This window comes from Argentina anserina, chromosome 2, assembly GCF_933775445.1.
Source record: "Argentina anserina chromosome 2, drPotAnse1.1, whole genome shotgun sequence".
NCBI lineage: Eukaryota > Viridiplantae > Streptophyta > Magnoliopsida > Rosales > Rosaceae > Argentina > Argentina anserina.
This window is the reverse complement of record NC_065873.1, coordinates 27819139-27841902: the sequence shown is the minus strand read 5'-3', so window position 1 is coordinate 27841902 and position 22764 is coordinate 27819139. Positions and strand designations below refer to the sequence as shown.

The window sequence follows — 22764 nt, the reverse complement described above, 5'->3', positions numbered from 1 at the left end:
ACCGAGGCCCAGTGGGCCAATAACAATGGATCAGGTTTGGAGGCGCGAACCCGGTCCATAATTTTCGACCCGAAAGTCATATACATACCCTAAAGGCCTAAACCCTGGACACAAAACCCCTCACCTCCTTCCCTTATCTCTCTGCTTTCTCTCTTATCAACCAAACCCAGCAGAAGCCAACAGTCTCAGCCTTTTCAAATGATGAAGTGTTAGCACAGCTATGATTCATTTCCAGAGGAGCTTGTCACTGAAAGCTCCATCTTCCTCTGCTTCTTGTTCGTTCATGTTTTCAAGTCCTTCGACTTCTTCAGCTCTCAGGCGCTCAATGGCTAAGGTTCCCAAGTTTGATTTGTTTACTAGTATTCTGTTGTTTTGTTATTAGTTTCATTCATATCTATCAGACCCAGTTCGTCAAATGTGATTAGTTTTACTTTGAAGTCTTAAGCTTTGAACTTTAATGTCATTGTTATATTCAAGAATGTGTCTTTTTTTAGTTCATTGATTAGGGAAGTTTGATTGACTAATACAGATTATTAAGGGTGGATTTTGTATAATAGTTGATGCAACATGTCATTCAGAAAGTCTTGTTTTTGATCATATTGCAATTGTGGATTGTGAGCTATGCTGATTTGGTGTTGTGTGTCATTGGTGCTACAGATGCAGTGCAGGGGGTTTGAGAATTATACTATCAATTGTTTGCCGGTTTCCCCAGTTTTGACCTTGACTAAGTGCCAAAACTATTCCCAGTTTAAGTTTAGAAAATCCAGAGTTTCCTGTATGATCATGTCCTATGGTGCCAAAATCGGGCCGAATTTCTCTCCTTTGAGAACAGGTGGTGATGGATTTCGTCCTGCTTTTAGGATTAATCCACACTTGAGACCTGGTGCCCTTAATGTTTTGGGGACTGCTAATGTTATGAGTGGTGGAGTTTTTGGGAATGGTTGTAAATCGAGTTTATCAGATTCTAGAGTTGGAGATTTTTCCAAGAGGTTTTTGTCTCAAGTTCCGGAGGTGAAGAGTCAAGTAGAGAATGTAGGCACCCAAGATGGCAGGAGGCCTGGAAATAGAAAATGGTTCAAGATGATTAGCAATCGCAAGAACTTGAAAAAGGCATTGGCGACTCAAAGTGAAACTGAAGCTACTGTTTCCAACATCTCCAAAAATGCTGATGTAAAAGTTGCAAATGCAAAGATGGTTGGAAGTGAGAAGGGGGCCGAGGAGCTTGAATCATCAATTTCAAATTCCCCTATAAGCAAAACTAAAGAGGTCTCTAAACCAAAAGCAAAAAGGAGGTCGAAAAGCAAGAAAACCAAAGATCAAGATTCTGCTGCTAATGCTATAGCAGAAGTTGCTTCAACGCAAAGTTCTGAAAGTACTTCTCAGACCAAGAAATCTGCCAGGAGCAAAAAAGGAGAAAAGTCTTCACAGGATTCAGAGGTCAGTGTCCTTTACTTTATGATCAATTTTAGCATGAATTCTCATTTTATGCACAGATATACTGACACCATGGTCTTTTAGCTGAATGCCACCGTGACAACTCCAGTAGAAGGTGCTGAAAGTTCTTCAACTAAACCCCGACGAAGCAAGAAAGGTGAAAAATATAGTGAGAAGGAAAAACCTATAAATTCAGCTGCCAAATCACCACGAAAATGTGTACCACAAGATATGGGGAAATTGAAACTTCATGGAAAGATGACAACTAAGCCGTTGTACCCTGCATCTGGGAAAACTGTTGTGGTGGTGGAGTCTGTTACAAAGGCGAAGGTTATTCAGGGTTATCTTGGTGATATGTTTGAAGTGCTGCCTAGCTATGGTCATGTGAGGGACTTGGCAGCTAGGTCAGGATCTGTTCGGCCTGATGATGATTTTAGTATGGTGTGGGAAGTTCCATCTGCAGCCTGGACTCATCTGAAGAGCATAAAGGTCTCACTAAATGGGTATGTATCTGAAATCATATTTAAGCACATCCAGTTAACCTGACGCAACTAGTATGAAACTGTTAGGGTTGACACTTGACAAATATGTTTTCATATGGTTCAGAAGATTCACTGGTGCATGGTTTTAGGTTACTCAGTATCTTGCATTATAATAATCAAGTAAAGTATCGTACATAAAAGTGTTACTGTTATTTTTAGGGTAAGCTATTTTAAAATATTATTTTCCACTCTTTCTCAGTGCAGAAAATCTTATCCTTGCATCAGATCCAGATCGTGAAGGAGAGGCCATCGCCTGGCATATTATTGAGATGCTGCAACAACAGGATGCTTTACATAAAGATCTTAATGTAGCAAGAGTTGTCTTTCATGAAATCACGGAGGCCTCCATCAAAAGTGCTCTGCAAGCTCCAAGAGAAATTGATCAAAATTTGGTCCAGGCTTACCTTGCACGGCGTGCTCTTGATTATCTGATTGGATTTAACATTTCACCTTTGCTATGGAGGAAACTACCAAGTTGCCACTCTGCCGGACGAGTCCAATCTGCTGCACTAGCTCTTGTATGTGACAGGGAAATGGAAATCGATAAATTCAAACCACAGGAATATTGGACTATTGGTGTTGAATTGAACCAAAAAGAACCAGGTTCATCAGTTAAATCCATATCCTTGCCAGCTCACTTGACCCATTTTAATTCCAAGAAGTTGGAGCAATTTTCAATAAGTTCTGATTCAGAGGCAAAAGATATTGAGCAGCAGATTAATTCAGAAACATTTAAAGTTATCAGCTCTAAGAAAAACAAAATCCGGAAGAACCCTCCTTCGCCTTATATAACGTCAACACTTCAGCAGGATGCTGCAAACAAATTACATTTCAGTGCATCATATACAATGAAGGTTTGTGTCTGGGCTAATTATCTCCTCATATCTTCTTAAGATAAAGAATAATTTTGTCATATATTTTATTTGCTCTGTTCGAATCAAATATTTTTGGCTCTTGGTTTTTGTTTGGTAGGCTGGCATGTGTATTTTTGTGATCTATCATGTTGATTTTGTTTAGAATCGTCACACGTGTTTTACATTGTTTTTGGCATGGTGATGTTATCTTTGTCTAAACTCAGACAATTATGACTGTACTTGCTAGAACCAGAGTTTTGGCTGTAATACCATTCTCCATCATTTTGTAACACCCTTGATTTGGATTTAACATATCAATTAATACCCAGTCCCTTCTGCAGAAAGACCACTAATTAAAACAAAACCAAGCTAGTTTTGTATCACTGGTCTGATGAGCATGCGTGGCCCTAAAATGCTGCGATACACCAGAAAGTATTCTGATTTAATTTCAACATTTTTGTTCTAATGTAGCCAGTAGTTTACCTTTCATACACATAACCTTTTGATTCCATTCTATGAATTTGTAGCTGTAATTGTTTTTTCCTTTTGTTTTAGAGCCCGTATACTTGTATTTGTATAAATGCCTGATGAAAGTTCCTCTACGTATGCGCTTGCACATAAAGTAATTGATTCTCAACATCTTCTGATGTGACCACTGCCCTCTTATAAGTTATAGCCTTGAAATAATATGCTTTCAGTTTCTAGTGGTAGATGATTTGTCCATGTCGTTCGAAATTTATATGTATCACATAATACACACAATTCTCTGGCTGATGGAAGTTACATTATGATACAGCTTGCACAAAAACTCTATGAGGGAGTTCAATTATCTGATGGCAAGGCAGCAGGTTTGATCACATACACCAGAACAGATGGATTACACGTAGGTATCACTTTGGCTGCATGTATATTCTCCATACAGTGTGGGTTATTTCATATGTCAAAGGACAAATTTGAAATATGTTTTACTTGAAAATCTTTTCAGTGATTGTTTTCAGAAATAAATAAGTGAACCATATATCTTATGTTGCATTTCCAATTCTCAAATTGTACGTAAGCATACTAAAAAGAGGGGCGGGGGGTGAGAACCTCATCCTTTTGTTATATGGGTGATTAATAGTCTGCATCCTGAACATGTTTACAATGTGTCAAAGCTCCATATTTATGGAGTGATTGGAGTCAAATCATACACATGTTAAGAGGTTTCGATTCTTTTGTTCTTTTTAGTCTTTCTAATTTGTCTTCTCTGATTTACAGATTTCTGATGAAGCAGTTAGGGATATTCGCTCCTTGGTCACTGAAAGGTGCTACAGATATTTTCATTTCTACATGACTTGTATGCTAAATTTAAATTTAGCTGAGATGCTGAATATGCTTTTTATTGTGCAGTCAAGTTTTTTTTTAATGCAATGCTCAATTAGTTCAATTCCTCTGTTTACTTGCACTGAGACCTATGTTTTTTTTCACCTTGTGCTTTACATACAGTATTTGTTTGATGCAGGTATGGACAAAACTTTGCATCGGCTACTCCACGCAAGTTTTTTAAGAAGGTGAAGAATGCTCAGGAGGCCCATGAGGCAATCAGACCTACTGATGTTCAAAGATTTCCATGTACGTAAACAAACCCCAAGGCTATATATCATTTTGACAACATTTTATCTTCTGAAATGAGGCGGATGTTACTCTTTCCAGTAAATTAACCGTAACATCTTTCTTTTGGTGTTTAGCGTTGCTCAGAGGTATACTTGATGAAGATTCATTGAAGTTGTACACTCTCATTTGGTGTCGGACAGTTGCATGCCAAATGGAGTCAGCTACAATTGAGCAGGTGAAAATATATACATCACAAAAGTTGTCCTCAATTGATTGATGGTAACTTATTTCCTGTATTGTTACATACCTTGGTAAACAAATGCAAATTAGACAGGTTAGCAATTCTTTACATTCTCATTGAAATGTTATATCCTCCTACGAAGGATGTACAAACAAGATTGGTTAGATCGAGAGTAATTAAATTTGTAGTGTATTATATAAATGTGTGCGCAATTATTTTACTTTGTTATGCGGAGTTCTTCACATTCCTTGATTGTTGACACATTTCTTTACTTTTTTATATACCTTTTTATTATCTTTAAATTTTCACTGTGAGCTTGATGCACCTGAACTTAAATTGTCACCCTTAATAGAGTAGAAAGATTGGTGTTTAGCCTTATTTGTCATTGTTTCCCAGAACTTCTAAATGCATATAGTTTACTGTGAGTACTCAGAGTAGTATGTGGGATAGAAATTTCTGTTATCAGGTCTAAGGCTAAATTACTGTCCTTTCATTTGTTGAGAATATCACTGGTAATAGTGACTGAAGAAACGATATTACTAACAGAAATGCAAAAATGCATCAGCACTTTGACTTTCTTCTTATCCTGATTGTTATGCTCTAGTGGTATTTTGTAATCTAGTCCTTCATCTCTTGACTTTTGTATTTATTTTTGTATAATTTTCTTTTAAATCAACGTGACCAGATTCAACTTGATATTGGAAATCCCAGCAAGTCCATTGCCTTCCGATCTGCATGCTCAAGGGTTCAGTTCCTTGGATATCAGGCAGTTTTTCAGGTACTATTTATCATCTTCGGACTGCTACATAGGTTGTAAAAACTGTATCTGTGTAGTTGGTGTCAGATAATAAACTGGCTTACTTGTCATGACTAATGAGATAGTATAATTCCGGCTTTCTGTTTGTTTGTTGGATTATAGTAATGCTGTTTCAACTGTTGCTATATTTACATGTTTATTTGCCGTTTACCTTCATTTATGATGTGTTAGTCTTGGAATCGATTGGAATTTGTACAAAGCTCCTTTGTTCCTTTCGTTTGTATAGATTTGGAGCATGTATTGATTCTTGTTCATTTGAGTTACATTTGGTGTGAATGATTTGATCAGTGGCATGTTGCATGTTTTTGAGGAGACTTTCCAACTCGTCTAATTTTTTAGGATGCTGAAGCTGGAGCAGTCAAAAATAAGGAAAATGAAGGGAACAATCGGGATGAAGCATTTGCAATTCTTGATTCACTGAAGGTAAGTGCAAAGGGTCTGTTGTGAAAATTTGTATAATTGTGCAAAGAACTGGTTCAAATGTTTTCGTTATTTTTTTTTGTCATTGTAGGCTGGCAGTCCAGTGCATCTTGGTGAACTGGAACTCAAGCAACATCATACCCAACCTCCCCCACGCTACTCTGAGGCATCTTTGGTAAAATTTACTGCGGGTTGCTTACTTTTGTTTCTTTCCATGAGTTAAATATGTTCAAATCAAACTTCATATGGTTCTTGGACAGACAGCTCAGTCAATGTCAACTTGTATATTAAGATATGTTACAGCTGCAGGACAACTTCCAAACTTGTCTTGCCTTTAAATCTTATGCGCAGTAAACACATGTAGTTGTGTTAGTGCACACACTGATCTATTAAACCTTTTCTTTTTATTCGTCTGACCTTGCTTATGTGACTTCTACAATACTCGTGTGTATACAGGTTAAGAAGTTAGAGGAGCTCGGGATCGGAAGACCTTCAACATATGCAAGCACTATAAAGGTTTTACAGGCAAGTGACTGCTGGTTCAGATACTTGCTTAGTTAGTTAGCTATATACTTTTTATCCATTTAGCATTGGATATCTCTTTGGTTACTGTTCCTGTTGTCTAGAATTCAGATATCTGAAAATTATATCTTAGTTTATCTTCAATTTCAACTTTATGATATCTTTTCTGTTTTTTTTACCAGGATAGAAACTATTTGACTGTAAAAAGCCGTGTGTTACATCCAGAGTTTCGTGGTCGTATGGTACGTCTTGGCATCCCTCTGAATTGATCAAACATAGATAGGAATAAGAAGGAACTTCTCATCCTCCCTATTTGTTTCCTCTAGGCTTTCCTTATCCATTTCCTTCCTTTGGTTCTTCTAGGTGTCAGCATTTCTCTGCCACCATTTTTCGGAGGTCACAGATTATAGCTTCACAGCTGATATGGAGACTGAGGTAATCTCTAATATTCATATTCGATAATTTTTCTTGAACATTACCTTAAAAATTTTTCCTTTTATTTGTTAGACTTATGTAGCCACATAATTGTTATACCTATTGGCTTCCTTCACATGAAATATAGCATTTTACTGGTTATTTATAGTTCTTGATTAATTCTGAAATCTGGATTTCCTAGTGGTTATTGATTTACTTATGTTCTCATTTGTACTTTAGCTTGATAATGTCTCTGCTGGCTTAACTGAATGGAAAGGCCTCCTAAGAGATTACTGGACTCGATTCAGTGGTTATTGTGAGCGTACCAGTAGTGTCACTATCCATCAGGTATGACCCAGTCTTTGTTGTAAATAAGTAAATTTGGTATTCATTTTTATTAGCAAGCCCCTTTGGGTTAAGTGTCCTTAGCTATGAGCCATATGTTACAGGTAGAAAAAATGATGGAAAAAAAATTTGGAGACTTCTTGTTTGCTACTCTCCCTGACCAAAGCAGGACATGTCCAAGGTATGCATATTTTGTCAAATGTATGCCATGAGGAGACCCAATTTCTAATGCACTTTTATAAACTTCACAATGTGTGTTTCAGCTGTAATGAAGGAACTTTGATCTTTAAAGTAAGCCGATTCGGTGCAGGCTATTTTATAGGCTGTGATACACACCCAAAGTGCAAGTAAGTTTGAAACTATGAGACAACCTTATATCAAACATGTGTCCATGGTGATTTGAATGTACACAGTGAACATATGTATCAAAACCCTTTGGTATTTTGTCATTTCTCATACAGAATCGGAAAGAAAGATAGAAGATTCAGTAACTTAAGGCATTGCTCCTAACATAGAAAACGAAAATACTGATTTATATAATGTTAACTTCTATTTTGTTTATGCCAAGTTGTCTTGGTTGTGCGCAAAGAACAATTGATATCACTTTTACTTATTCATGATGTCTTATGCTGATCCTATTAGTTACATTGCTATTAACATATAAGACATTGTTCCTGACATTGAAAATGAAATAGCCGAATTTATAATTTTAACTTCAGTTCTGTCTATGCAAAACTGTCTTTGTTGTTGGCAAAGAAAAATGTATATCACTTATTTATGATGTCTTTGGCTTATCCTATCAGGTACATTGCTAAGACATTGTATAGTAACGAAGAAGATGATGATGAGACTCCGAAGAATGAGAAGGTAGAGGCACCAAAATTGTTAGGTTTATCTCCCGGCTCCAATGAAAAGGTGTTGCTTCGAATTCTGATCTTTTTATAGCTGATTTATGATCCGGAATCCTTTAAAATTTCTTGAATTTGTTATTTGCAACTTGTGCTCAAATCAAAGACAACCTCTTTCAGGTTTATTTGAAGTCTGGTCCTTATGGATCGTATGTACAACTTGGTGAAGACAGGAAGGGATACTCACCTAAAAGAGCATCTATAGCACATGTATGTAGAAGTTCTTCAGCATATACTTATTGGAATTTTTATTCTGGTTTCTTAATCCTTAAGATTGAAAACAGCTTAGTTTTCATGATGCCTTTTACTCGTTATCACCGTTTTTGTGGATTCCTCTAGCATACTGCGGAGGCACCCTGATTGTGGCTGAAGTATTTATTCTCTATATTTACATGGGACTATTTTCCAGATCAAGGATGCAAGTTCAGTAACCGTTGAAGTTGCTCTTGAGTTGATGCGGTATCCTGTGACATTGGTTCGTTCTTCATTCCACTTAACTGAGTTCCATTTAGCATCTTTCTGATGATTAATATTAATTATATTCGTATTATTTATTTTATTTTAGGGCAACCATCCAACGGATGGGCTACCAGTGATTTTAAAGATTTCAAGGTCTGGATATATAGTTAAACATCGACGAACAATGGCTTCTCTTAAGAAGGTATGTGATTATTATATCAGAATCTGTTGTCAAAGTATCTTGTGCAAATGCTTTACCATTTATGAGTTGAGTAATTGTAAATACGTATGTAGAATCAGCAACCTAATAAGCTCACCCTGGAGGATGCGTTGGCACTTTTGTCTGGCACAAATACACGCAAGATTGGTCGACCCAAGGGCAAACAAAAGGTTGAAGAGGGAGAAGCCGTAGAAGCCATGTAGCCTACTACATCACATGGAATCTGCCTTTTCCAGTTATGGTGACTAAAACCTTCACATACCAACTAATGACTTGAGGTTTACATTAACATTGGTAAAACATTACCCCCTGGCTGATTAAAGTTGTCGTACAGTGGATGTTGAAGTCCTTGAAACAAAGGTTCGTATGTTGCTGCAGTAGTTACATATGTAGAGATGGAGATTGGACAGAGGAAGTTCATAGATGCCCTCGCTCTGTCAAACGGCATAGCTATAATTTGATGGCTTGGGACTAAAAAGGTCAAGAAATCATTTTATGAAGACACATTGTCATGTATACACCGGTAAATATCTTTGTTATAGAGGGATTCAGTTTATAGTTATAGTTTGTAGCTGGTAACTGGTTGGCCAATTTCCATACTGGACCATCATTTTGGCTGGTTATTCAAATTGTTTGATTAAAGTGGTAAAGCTGGAAACTTGATTCATTCTGTAAGATTTACTGTAAGCTATTGCATTTGACCAATTATAATAACACTTGAAATTTCTGTTACGTAGGAAATGATACATGTTACAGAAAGAAAATATTAAGCTCAATAGTTGTAACTAAAATATATCCACTTTCAAAGGATCGAATACAGAATGCACCATGTTGATTATCTGGTGATCAGATTTGAGTTGTTCTTTTTGGCTAAGATGGCTGATACTTGATACATAGAAGCTTTTGCATGTTAATCTCATTGATGTCACACTAATCCTACTTAGAAAGCATGATAGAAATTGTACTCGAAATTTAGGCAGATTTTAAACGCAATATACCAGAGTACGTACACCTGGTTCAACTATAAAGTTTTGTTGATGGAATGAACAACTTGTATGATTTTCAAAAAAAAAAAAAAACCATTGCATTACTCAGAGAAAGTTATATATAAAACTATTTTGGGGATAAAAATTTCTTATAAAAAAAAACTAGTGACTACTAAAAAAGAAAATAAAAAAAAGGAGTGTGTAATTATTAAAGCCAAACCCGAGTCATGTGGTTTCAGTGAGAAAGTTGCTCGGACAGAAGACATTGGAATTTCGTGTTTCGCTCTCAATCCAATCCTAACCATTATCTTCAGGTTTCAATTTCTCTTTTCTCTTTTGGGTTTCATTTTCTCTTCTCAGATTTCGACAAAGTCTCTACCTTTTTCACTTCTGATCTTTTACATTTCAAAGTCAATTTCAATCTTTTAAAAGATAACCCGCAAAAGATTTGCAAGAAAGTTTCAGTCTTTTGAAATTTTCTGTAAGAAAGTTAACGTCTTTTGCAAATTTGGTTATAGAATTTGATAAAGGGTGATCTGTCTGTGTTGTGAATTGTGATCAGAGTAGAAGAATTAGGGGTGTGTGTGAAATATGCAACAGCAGCAACAAGAGGCCATAATGCAGCAAGCTCTTCTTCAACAGCAGCAGCAGCAGCACATGTATCATCCTGGTGTTCTTGCAGCTGCTATGTCTCAGGTTCTTCCTTCATCATCATCATCACTATTTATTTTTCGTCGAAATTTGTGTGCCGTATGTGTTTGTTTGATTGTTTTGATCATAATGTTTCATTATTTGAGCTGTTGGGAATCATTGAATTACAACTCTATTTTGCATAGGAGGGTTCTTTTTATGTTCTTGTATATACATTTTCAGTAACGTCTTAGATTTGGTAGGATCATCTGTTTATCCCTTTTGTAATGATGTGCAGATGGAGCCTATCCCAAGTGGAAATCTGCCTCCGGGCTTTGACCCGTCTACATGCCACAGTGTGTAAGTTATTTCCTCATCCTGTTTGGGAAGTTTTGGGTTCCATTACCATTTTAAGTGAATCTTGGAGCTTCTAGTTGTTCATATTCCTTGTCCAAATGGTAATGCTTATGATGGCTTGGTGGTTTCAGCTATGTCGGAAATATTCATGTTAATGTCACCGAGAAGCTTCTTGCTGATGTTTTCCAGAGCATTGGTCCCCTTGCAGGATGCAAACTCATCAGGAAGGATAAGGTAGACTGAGCTCTCCATTCCTGTGGATCAGTCTGAAGTTTCCTTTCTGGTGTACTACTCTTCTCAGTATAATAGATTATCCCATCTAAGTACGAAATTTTTGACACGTAACTCAATAGACATTTACTGCTTTCCAATCGGTGGCTATGCAGAAGCAAATGATCTTATCATTTTGAAAATGCTGATAAGATCAGAATTTAACCGTTGGGACATGATGTGTTTTTCTTATATGAGGTTTCAACTTATTGGTTATTTTTCTTAATTGCTTCAATGAATTCAAAAATGCTGTAAATTCATAGTTTATTATCCCCGTGATTAGCTCTTTTAATGATGTGGCTGTGTCGTTATAATTGCAGTCGTCATATGGTTTTGTTGACTACCTTGATCGAACTTCTGCAGCCCTTGCAATAATGAGTTTGCATGGACGCCAACTGTAAGTATTCATGTGGCTTATCATTATTTTACGGTCCTCATACGTCATTTGAGGAAAGTTAAAAGAAAAAAAGAACTTGATGACTTGATGTCATTGTCAAAGCACGGTTGTAAGTTGTAAGTACTAATTTACTAAATCTGTTTGCAGTTACGGCCTGGCACTTAAGGTTAATTGGGCGTATGCCAATAGCCAGAGGGAAGATACTTCAGGTTACTTTGAGCTTCAGTTGCTCTGCTGCTGCTCTTAGATATTATTGGTTGTTACCATTTCATTAGGGTTCATTCCTTTAATGCAATTCTACAATTATCAGGGCACTACAATATATTTGTTGGTGATCTTAGTCCAGAGATTACAGATGCAACTTTATTTGCTTGCTTCTCGGTCTATCCTAGTTGTTCGTGAGTTTCTGTTTCTTTGGATATCTTTTTTCCTATTTAAATTTGTCAGATATACGAGACTCCAGGGTAGCATGTTTTTGTGTTCATCAGTAATTTTGTCAGATTTTAATTTTACTACTGCTAATGTAAAAAGTATAAACATGATAGTTTCTAATCACTTGTGTTAAAACGGTTGCAACTAGTGTGGTATTACACGCAGATCACCCTGTTGAATGAAAATTCTCCTTCTTTCATGATATGCAGTGATGCAAGGGTCATGTGGGATCACAAAACTGGCCGCTCAAAAGGATATGGCTTTGTTTCCTTCCGTAATCAGCAGGTATTAAAGCCTAGAGATTATAGGCAGAGTTGATTCCCACTCCATAATCATCTCCCTTTTTATTTTTTCACACAAGCGACTTTTAGATTATGTGAATTGTTGTTTCTGTTTTCCCAAACTGTTTGTAAAGAGGTGGTTCTCCTAGAGGTATAGATGCTAAGATAACAGAATTTTTGAATATGATAGTGTTGATTTTTCTATCTTGAGGGTCTGCTGTGTCACTAGATTGATTAGTTCTTCTGCATTTGTTGCAGGATGCTCAGAGTGCTATCAATGATTTATCCGGTAACAGATCCGGATGCAGGATGCTTGATGCTTCAGTTTTTAAACACCATTATATGATCAATTTAAAATATTTGATGTATTTGGGCTCCTTTTTGTAGGTAAATGGCTTGGAAACAGGCAAATTAGATGCAACTGGGCAACTAAAAGTGCGAGTTCCAGTGAAGAGAAGCAGAGTAATGACACACAAAATGCAGTTGTACTGACAAACGAAACTTCAGGTAGCATAGGATATTTCTCAGTTAGTTGGCCCACACTATGTTGGATCTCATGTAAATTTGATCAGAGGTTGCTTTCAAGGCCTTCTGGCCGTGATAGAACCTTAGTACTGCAGAATGGTTGATACAAATTGGCGTCAAATGAGCAAAGCTTAGCTATGATAATTTCGTGAATACACTGTTATAGTAAGTTACGTGGTCAATACATAAGGTCGTATTGGAAACATTTGGCATGATTTAAATCTAATCAGTCTGGAATTATAATATCATGGAGATGAGTGATGTTGGTTGTCCCATGTGCTGCACCAAAGCTGCCAGTGCTAAGTTTTGGATGTCCTTATGTGATAGTCCTTGTTTTTGCTAGTAAAGATAGGTCTTATTTTATAGTTGACCCCTGGTATGCATTGCCGTTGTTGATAGTACCAGCTACGCAAAAGTCTGGCTACCCAATTAATTACTTCCTTTTGTATCCTTTTGCAGATGGAGGTCAGGATAACTCCAATGAGGAGGCGCCAGAAAATAATCAAGCATATACGACTGTCTATGTTGGCAACCTTCCCCATGAGGTGATTAAACATTGAATCTTGCTACAGTAACTATTTATTTTGTGTTTTAGAAATCAAATTGAACTTCTGGTACAACTTACGAAGTTAGTCACATCTTGCTGATAATCTAGCCTGCATGCTCAGATCACTCAAGCTGAACTGCATAGTCAGTTTCATGCTCTTGGGGCTGGGGTTATTGAGGAAGTGCGAGTGCAGAGGGATAAAGGTTTTGGATTTGTGAGATACAACACTCATGATGAAGCTGCCATGGCCATCCAAATGGGTATTGGCAGGATAATCCGTGGAAAGTCCATGAAGGTAATGAACCTTTATTACAAGCTCGTTTGATACACATGATTCACATGTCACACTTTTCATTGGTCTACTGTAAACCCCTGTATCATTTCACTGGTTGTCGTCTAGGATATTGTAAAACCTCATTGTATGCCTGTCATACATGGATAAAACATCACGTCTTATGGGAATAATGGAATCTTACATTGCAGTGCTCATGGGGTAGCAAACCGACGCCACCGGGGTTACCTTCAAATCCTCTACCACCCCCTGCTCAACCGTATCAGATCCTTCCAAATGCTGGTATGAACCAAGGGTATTCCCCAGCTGAGTTATTGGCTTATCGTCGTCAACTTGCTTTAAGTCAGGCTGCCATGAGCGCTGGTGGAACCCAACCAATGTATGAGGGATATCCTAACACTTCGTCAGGTCACCAGCTCATGTATTATCCTTGACAACCAGGTCCGACCAGACTAGTTCGGGTTTTTCACCGAATTTATTGTGCCAATTGTTCCTCTTTGACCTTATTAGTACAAGTATTTTTCGTTTTTCTTTTTCATTTTTCGACATATCTTCAGTCCATATTAAGGTACATGAATTTTGATCTCATATGTTGTATTATGTAATACGTGAATAGAAATTGGAACCTTTTGCGACTTATGACTTGCGGTACTGTACTTGTTATATGTATAAAATTGGGTTAAAGTTACCAGAAGATGCTGCGTCCAAGAACATGTTTAATGTCACACTTGATTGTGTCCAGAATCTGTATATATAATTTTGGTATATGTATTGTATATACTTACGAAATCTGAACGGCCGACTCCACCAATGCACCTCGAAAGAATTTTGAAACATGATGACAAAATGATACCACGATAATTGGATTTTTTTAATATGATCTAGCTCCTATCATTGTTATAGTAATGTGTTATTAGCCTCCAAATCCCTTTGAAGTATCGAAATTATTACTTGAGTTCAATATTTGCATAGGCTTCAAGATTCTCGATTTATGTTTGTTATGCAATATCCTCAAGAACAACATAAGCTTCATCACCAAGGTCCGTGTTTTACTAATTTTGTTAGCTTGAAACTTCGACAAACGAAATTTGTCGCCAAAGAGGTTTTATTCGGGTAGAGCTGATTTTTTACGAGGAATTCGCAAATATTAATCTAAGATAATTTTTTTTAAGAGGGGCATCATAACTCTCTGCTACATATGCTACAGGATGAAAGAACATCAAATTTCCTACAAATTTTTTACATTTTTGATGTTCTACTTTTTACAACGGTCCTGTTTAATCTGGTACATGTTCAGATTACACATTTCAAACATGTTAGAGAGCAATTGATTGATTGATAGGTGTTTGATCTTTTAGCCCTCGACAGATCTCGAGCCTGGTCCACTCATTCCATTCTGCAATTTCAATCCAAAACATCTCATTCAGCATTGGATGAATTCTTTGGTTAATTAGCATACACAATTGGCATTATTAACTGAAGTTGTATGCATGTACTTACTAGCTGCATTGAAACTTGGCTGTGCTGAGGTGAAGAGCCAATGTCATCTCCCATCAGTGTGGGATGCATAGTCTCCTCAGCAAGCATTTTCAGTCTGTTGAGTTCTGGCAGGATCACGTTGCCGAGGTCTGGTCTGTCCTTTCGCCTTAACTCTGCACATTGGAGAGCCAGCTTGGCAAAGTTCAAGGTTTCTTCAACAGGCCAATCTTGAACGGCTGGATCCAGCATTGAAGCGAAAGTCCCCTTCTCAATAGACCTTTCGACATGATGAGTCAGTCCCATTGCTGGCTTGGCCGTGATCATTTGCAAAAACATAATTCCAAGAGAGTACACATCTGACTTCACGCCGAGCATGCCCGTCTGCTGATACTCAGGATCAATGTAGCAGAATGTTCCGGCAGTTGATGTCATTCGATACTGCGTCACAGTGTCAGCCACTTCTGGTGGCACCAGCCTGGCCAAGCCAACATCACTGATCTTGCTAACATAGTTCCTGTCAAGCAAGATATTGGCAGGTTTCAAGTCACGGTGCACAAGTGGCTCTGGCTTGGCTTGGTGGAGAAACAACAAGCCTGTGCCAATTTCAGCGGCAATTTTAAACCTGAGCTGCCAAGAGAGAGGTGGAGTATTTCCTCTTCGCAGTAGGCAGTCTTCCAAACTGCCATTTGCCATGTACTCGTAAACCAAACATCCATACTCGGGGCAGGCGCCAAGGAGCAGAACCATATTAGGATGCCTTATACAGCTAAGTACTTCAACCTGATGTACAAAATATAGAAACATGTTTATCATTCTATCAATATTTTTGATGCATGGAAAGTTTCTCTAGCTGACATGTTATGTTACCAAACTGTCAATATGAGTGGTCCAAGTTCACAATGTGGCAACACAACATATCGTATGTATATGTGGGAGTTCAGACATTACCTCTTGGTTGAACTGTGATCTTCCTTGAGCTGCATCAGGGCGTAGAACTTTGATTGCAACAGGAGTATGATCTAGATTACACCGATATACAGGACCATAGCCTCCTTCACCAATCTTGCGAGAATCTGCAAAGAACTCTGTGGCAGCCTCAATTTCCTCGATGGAATACTTCCTATACCTGACATCAGACTGTTGCAAAGCACTGAGTGCCTTTTTCTTCTCTTCTGCCTCTCTGAGTGCTTTCATTTCTGCATTGATTCTCTTCTGCGCTTCCAGTTCTGCAATTCTCCTAGCTGCTTCAGCTGCCTCCATGGCTGCTTTGGACTTGGCTCTTTCCTTTTCCACAATAGCCATTGCGGCTTCCTCAGCTAACCGTGCCTCTTCCAGTCTTCTTTCTTCTTCTAGTTTCCAGCGCTGGAGTTCATGTGCCTGTACTTCATATCTCGTTGTTATGATAAGAGCTTCTTGCTTGAAATGATGACAAGTGTAAAGCTTTCATGTACCTTTTGCTTTGCTGTGAGTGCCTCTCTACATGCGGTACTATACATTTCCATAGTTTGCTTGAGCTCAAGCTTTAGCCTCCTCATTTCAGCCTCCACATCTTCCTATAACGTTGATTAGTAAAACCATCTCTATTATAAGATACAATTTGGATGCTAGGAGTGTCACAAAACACAAGCATACATCATATGGAGAAACAATGCACATTTTTCTGAAATTTGACAAGAAACACTTACCACCATTGTCTGTGAAGCAGACGATAATCTGTCACTTTCCTGAGAGATTGAGGAGAATGTAGGTGGAGAGCTGGTGATATCCAGGGACTTCCTTCCATGGTAGGTCAAAGACTCAAAGCTGTGGTTCATGTCTATTTCTGTGCTATTTGACATTCGTGGCGGGGTGGCTTTCCCTGAATCGAAGGCGTCATAGTATGTAGGGAAGATGCGGTCAATGCTGGGCCTTCCAGAGCTAACATAAGATATGTCAGAGTCCGGCATAGGGAGCTCCGGATATGACTTCCCATTTGGACCTTTTCTAGTGAATGGTGACCTGCTTCCCATGCCATTATTACTATATGTTAGTTTTCACTTACACACATGTTTGTTCCTAATCTGAGTGACGCACAAAACTTGTGTGATCTGACCTGAAGGATTCTAAATCATCATGTGACTGGCGCGGTCTATCTGGTGGCCTTTCTGATGCTGCAGTAGAGGATCCAGCACATAAGTTATAATGAGCAATATATGGCGGCACAAAGAATTAGCAAGAGCATTGTGCTGAATGTATGAGGTACTCTGAAAAATACAAGTGCACTCACAATATTTCATATTGTTAGGAGGGTTCATATATGGCTCTGATTTTGTGCTGTTGGTTTGGCTACGAACTTGGTTCCGTGAGATGGCCGGAGCTTGACGAGTGGCAGCTCTCGACGAATGAGGCTTTCCCTTATTTATGACATATACATTACAAAAATCTGGTGCCAATTTCATTACAGTGCCTGGAATATCTGATTGTTTGAATCTGCACAATTTTTTGAAAGCACCTATTAAGTTCAGAATTTTTATTTATAGAACCATATTAGGGTCTAAACCCTAGACCATTGGTTTGCTTAATGCTTCAGAAAAACATGTATGCACCTGAGAAAACCACTTTTTGTTGATGCACCAACAACCAAATGCTCTATGGCAGTTTGGGTACTGTATTCGACCAATGCTTTTGCTACATCCGAGTCTTCTAACACGATATCTTTGCATTGTATCTGGTGCACATATAATATGATCAGCAATATGTGATCTTGTGACTCTCCTTTACCTTTCTAAATGTAACAGACAAGCAAATACACAGAACACAGATCAAGAGACTCACATTTTTTCGTGTGCAGAAAACTCGAAAAGGAAGGAACAATTCCCTGGTCTGGGGATCAGGGTCTTTGCAGACCAAATGATGTTCCCAATTTGGATTACTTCCTGCACCCACAGTCAAAAATCAAATTTTGTTAGGAACCCATGAATTCATTTGCTTGGTATGCAAGAAAGGAAGATTAGTAAAAGACTGTTAAATCAAGAATTGGGAAAATAACTTTACACCTACTTGAATTGGTGTGAGAAGGTGATTGAGCAAACGAGGAGGGTTTGGTCTTGACATGGAGGAGAAGAATAGTTTGGCCTTTCTGAGCAAGATTGTCTATTGCCCATTTCAGTGAAGTTTGGCTGTTCTTGTCTTTGTCTATTGCCACTGCTACCAATGCATTCCCTGCTCCATCCTTCTTTTCCTGTTTATTATTGGGCAGCCACATTTTCCCCTATCTCACTCTTTTCTCTTCCTCGAAATCAAAGAAACGAAAAACAAAAATCCCAATTGAAAACCCTATAGAAATAGAAATCACAACAATAAAAAAGGATTGTGTTTGGATAACTTCTCTGCCTCTCTTGTGCAGTGGAGTCCCAAGAAAGAGAGACAAAGAAAGAAGCTGTTTCTGATCATTCTATCTGTGAACTTCTATTGACTTTAATGACTTTAATTCTATCTTCTTTGCATGAACAACAAAGTACTTGGAATAACAAATTAGTTTGATTTTTTCACTGGTTAATCCATAAATATCTCCCACCATTGCCTTTCTTCAGTTTGGTTTTATTTCAACTAGAGATTCTCCATCATTAGCGGATAGATTTGGTCTTTGCCCTCCCAAACTAATTTTATACGATGCGCACGTCTTACTTATTATCCCCTTGCGTGAATTTTGAATACTACTAATTAAGAAATAAGAAATATATATGTGATTATTGTCATTGTTCTTTCTAAGGAGTTACATATGATTTTTAAAACATTCAGGTTACAATTACTTTCAGGCAACAGATTACTTCTGACATTTCTCATTACAGAAGTATGCCACACTCACAGATTTTGTACAATAATATTCACTCAATGGATGACATATCCAGTGCTGCCATTCTGTAAATCGCAATAGGCGATTGTAAACTTAATCTTGTAGCAATACACATTCAAGTATTCTTACCAGAACCATACATTCAAGTATTCTTATCAGAACTTAACACACATTCAAGTATTGAAGATTACAATGAACCAAGTCTAGCGGGAGCAGGTTCTTAACACCTAGTCAGGTACTAAAACAAGATCGTCTACGCACTGCAAACCTATTGGGTTCACCACTTCACCGAGGACCTACAAGATCGTCTTCATCTCTTGATTTCTTCCCCAATAAATTTTCATTCAATTCAATCTGTAATGGTGTTCTCTTCTTGACGGGAATCTTAATTGTATTTGTATTCCTATTTTCTTTTTTGGAAGAATGCATGTTCATTATTCATTGTTTTCATTTTGGGTTTTTTATTCAATCGAATTGTGTCACTAATTGAATTTGATTGTCTTCCTCAGTGATAGATGATAGTGAAGAATCATAATTGTGTCCTTGATATATTGATGTCAATTGTCTTCATGATTTCATAGGAGTCTGGGTATGCAAATTCACCGTGTTGTGGTTTTTTTCTTTCCGGAGTGTGGATAACGACTATAAGTTTAACGCCATCTTTTTTTTCTCCATCCCGTGTGATGCACATGGCCGTGTATATTCACAGCCGTGCAGGCAAGATACTCCGGGTTACTGGGGTTAATCATACTCCAAAGACTCACTGGTCTGTCTAAAATGTTTTTAAGATTTTATTCGAACACTCGAGATGTATTGTATAAATGCACTAATTCCAGAGTAGCCAATACATTTACATCTCTCATAGATGACTTTCCTGCACAATTAAGTTAAATGAAGGTTATAGTGAAACAGATAACAAAAATATTCCAGAACCAACCTTGAATCTTGTACATCATATCCTACTTCATACTTCATAGGTTTCTTCTTAATTTCTATGGTAACGAGTTCATAAGCTGCTTAAAAGGACTTATCTACGCAAGTTGGATGAAGGTCATAGTCACAAACATCACACGAATACGCCCAGAACCTCCCTTGCTTCTTGCAGAAATCACATACATAAGCTTTGGCCATGTCCAACTTCAGCATATGGTCGTGCTTTACATCCTTCACTTGAGGAGGCAATGCCTCTCCTTCTTTTCCCAATGCTGCTTCAAGCTCTTTGATCCTCAACTCAGTGAATGGGAAAGCTTTTGCTCCATACAAGGAGATCAAAGCCCTCCCCTTCATGCTAATAGCCTTCCCATCTGGTCCGATTATAACCAATGCCGGAATCTCCTTAATGTTAAAGATGCGGCAAAGGTCTTGTCTTGTTTTATCATGGTAGGGGATTACAAGCCAAGGCATGGTGCATGTGTTAAGTTCAAATTCTTTGAGGTCTCGATCTGTGGATACGAAAATGATTTCGAAAAATTCATCATTGGATGTCATAAGCTCACTGTACGCTTCTATAAGCTTGGAAGTGAAAGCACGGCAGGGAGGACTCCAATGTGCACCAAAGTAAAGGCCTATGGTTTTGCCAACTAGTTCGGATACTGATACCTGCAAAATGGCCAACAACATATATCAATTCTTTTGTTGGCGCAAGTAAGCCATGCATCAGAAACATATGAAATGAGCAGAAAATCTTGTATAAATACCTCTCTACCATCCTTAGACATGAGAAGGTTTCGTCCTTGATGTGCTAGAAGCTCTTCAAGTTTTCCACCTTCACGCTTTGCATCATCTATAGCCTTTAGTTCCTCTCTTCTCTTTTTGGTGAATGGAAATGCCTCTGGACCATAGTCTTCAATAAGTCCAATCAAATCTTCTTCAATTGATATCCCATCTGAACTCAATGGAACGAGTGATGGAATTCGATCAACGTGGTATATTTCACTCAATCTTTTATGCAGATTAACATTGAATGGGACTGCCAGCCATGGCATGCACTTGAAGTGTTCCTTGAATGTGTCCTCATCGTGGTCGAAGGATACAAAAATGATCTCAAGATCTTTTACTTCATATCTAAGGGTATCATAAAGTCTCACAAGCTGAGGAGTCAGAGCCTTGCAAGGCCTGCACCAATTTGCAGAGAAAAGGAGGCATACTGTCTTCCCATTGCATGCTGACAAGGGTACCTAATTAACCACAGAATTAAAACGAGAATCCATTTTAGTATCATTACCAAGCTATGAACTCCACCTAGCTATCAAATTGAAATTTCCTTTTCTACGCATAAAAGAGTTTCTGAAAGAACTTGAAGCTCAGCACCAAATCAAATATGAAAACTCCTTCGAAATTAAAATACTTAAGAAACCAGATTTAAAAAAAAACAGCATGCATGTGTTAAGCTACCTTTCTTTCACCAGATAGAAGGAACTCAACTCCTTCGGATTCAAACTCCTTCGAAATTAAAATACTTAAGAAACCAGATTTAAAAAAAACCAGCATGCATGTGTTAAGCTACCTTTCTTTCACCAGATAGAAGGAACTCAACTCCTTCGGATTCAAACTCCTTCGAAATTAAAATACTTAAGAAACCAGATTTAAAAAAAACCAGCATGCATGTGTTAAGCTACCTTTCTTTCACCAGATAGAAGGAACTCAACTCCTTCGGATTCAAACTCCTTCGAAATTAAAATACTTAAGAAACCAGATTTTAAAAAAAAAACCAGCATGCATGTGTTAAGCTACCTTTCTTTCACCAGATAGAAGGAACTCAACTCCTTCGGATTCCAGGACGGTTACTATGTTGCTGCTATCCATCAAAAGTATAAGCAAACTATGATCTCCACTCTTCTTTTATATATTCTGAAACACAATGACCTGTTGGGGAAATCACAAAGAAGAGTTACAATCACACAAGTAACAAGACTATGCAAAATAATATATGGTTGGACACAAGGCTTCTACGTTTCTACAAACTTTGGGAGGTGAAAGATGCTTTATTTATATTCCAAGACGGAAAGGAATTTAAGACCTTAAGATGGACATCAAGCATCAATTAATTTGAGGTAGAATATTCTTCGAAAATGTTCCATCAATTAGAGGGAAAATATCAGAAATTCTTTGTAACTGGCTATACTAGTCTAGAAATAACACCCTAGACTAAATGCTTATGAGGTTAAAAAAATGCTTATGAGGTTACCTTGCAGATTAAGCCTCTAGGGCGTGTTGGAAAGAATCTTAGAACAACATTCCTAAAGTGGGTTCTAGATTAAAGGAAATGATGAAGTTGCAGCAGTGAAGAATCAGGTTATATTCATACTTATCGATAGCCTAGTGTGAAATTTCCTAGTTGGCCCTTCAACACGTCAACTTATTCTTATAGAACACAAACAGTACTTAAAGAAATCCCAATTTTAGCAGATAAAGTTTTCATCAGATATCTCAACATAAACATGTTTATGTCAAGCACAAAGAGTCAAACCTCCAACCTATCCTACTTTTAATTCAATTCGTGGCTTCATTAGGAGTTTGTGTTTTCGATTTGAGAGATTGATCAAAGTAGAGCAAGAGTACCTTAAAGAGCTGTGGATGACCTACTGCTTGAGAGAAAAGGACTGAATATTCCTAATTCTTCCCTCCCTTCAAATTGTCAGATGAATATAACAACTTGCCAGGAAGGTTGGAAAGCGATCATGTACTCCCTGGAATCAGGGACTACCAGAACAACCTATAGTCGTACCTTCTTCTGGTGTATCCAATCTGTTAGATATTAGATTCTTAACAGGAGTTTGGCATAAAAATCTGATTAGAAGTCGTACATACTGTTCAATATTCAGCTCAAGTAAGCTGTAATTTAGAGGAAGGTTCAATATTTATTCCACCGTTTGATCTGATGAGATAAGGTGAGCAAACTTGAAGGCCTTACTTGAGAGCATAGAGATCACCGATAACCCTCAAAAACAAATTGGGTTTCCAA

The 22764-nt window shown here is 37.8% G+C and overlaps 4 protein-coding genes across 5 annotated transcripts; 2 read left to right on the top strand and 2 right to left on the bottom strand.

Annotated features, from left to right (window-relative positions):
• The first annotated feature begins 136 nt into the window (after positions 1-136).
• Positions 137-9504, top strand: LOC126785323 (uncharacterized). 2 transcript variants are annotated; one of them, XM_050510970.1, is made up of 23 exons: positions 137-334; positions 658-1437; positions 1519-1937; positions 2176-2830; positions 3627-3713; positions 4088-4134; positions 4332-4441; positions 4558-4658; positions 5350-5442; positions 5821-5904; positions 5993-6076; positions 6358-6426; positions 6606-6665; positions 6787-6858; positions 7078-7185; positions 7287-7363; positions 7446-7529; positions 7986-8097; positions 8211-8300; positions 8500-8565; positions 8656-8751; positions 8844-9004; positions 9104-9504. In XM_050510970.1, the coding sequence occupies exons 1-22, from the start codon at positions 221-223 to the stop codon at positions 8970-8972; spliced, it is 3537 nt and encodes a 1178-aa protein (XP_050366927.1). In that variant the 5' UTR covers positions 137-220; the 3' UTR covers positions 8973-9004; positions 9104-9504. The 2 variants fall into 2 exon arrangements, with proteins under 2 accessions (XP_050366927.1, XP_050366925.1); XM_050510968.1 differs by having other exon boundaries at positions 8844-9504.
• Positions 9505-9981: 477 nt separating this feature from the next.
• On the top strand, positions 9982-14180 carry LOC126784997 (RNA-binding protein 208-like). Its single transcript, XM_050510563.1, has 13 exons — positions 9982-10069; positions 10318-10451; positions 10684-10745; positions 10874-10976; positions 11333-11409; positions 11557-11618; positions 11720-11807; positions 12051-12126; positions 12381-12411; positions 12510-12629; positions 13107-13192; positions 13316-13489; positions 13678-14180. The coding sequence occupies exons 2-13, from the start codon at positions 10347-10349 to the stop codon at positions 13918-13920; spliced, it is 1227 nt and encodes a 408-aa protein (XP_050366520.1). The 5' UTR covers positions 9982-10069; positions 10318-10346; the 3' UTR covers positions 13921-14180.
• Positions 14181-14840: 660 nt separating this feature from the next.
• LOC126784996 (U-box domain-containing protein 52) lies at positions 14841-18209 on the bottom strand. The gene is made up of 10 exons (XM_050510561.1): positions 18005-18209; positions 17780-17880; positions 17551-17672; positions 17232-17434; positions 17058-17115; positions 16651-16963; positions 16417-16518; positions 15914-16342; positions 14987-15745; positions 14841-14882 (listed from the first exon to the last, which is right to left on the bottom strand). The coding sequence occupies exons 1-10, from the start codon at positions 18207-18209 to the stop codon at positions 14841-14843; spliced, it is 2334 nt and encodes a 777-aa protein (XP_050366518.1).
• Positions 18210-19619: 1410 nt separating this feature from the next.
• LOC126783368 (probable nucleoredoxin 3) lies at positions 19620-22726 on the bottom strand. The gene is made up of 4 exons (XM_050508826.1): positions 22362-22726; positions 21534-21665; positions 20498-20977; positions 19620-20399 (listed from the first exon to the last, which is right to left on the bottom strand). The coding sequence occupies exons 2-4, from the start codon at positions 21603-21605 to the stop codon at positions 19818-19820; spliced, it is 1134 nt and encodes a 377-aa protein (XP_050364783.1). The 5' UTR covers positions 21606-21665; positions 22362-22726; the 3' UTR covers positions 19620-19817.
• Positions 22727-22764: the final 38 nt, after the last annotated feature.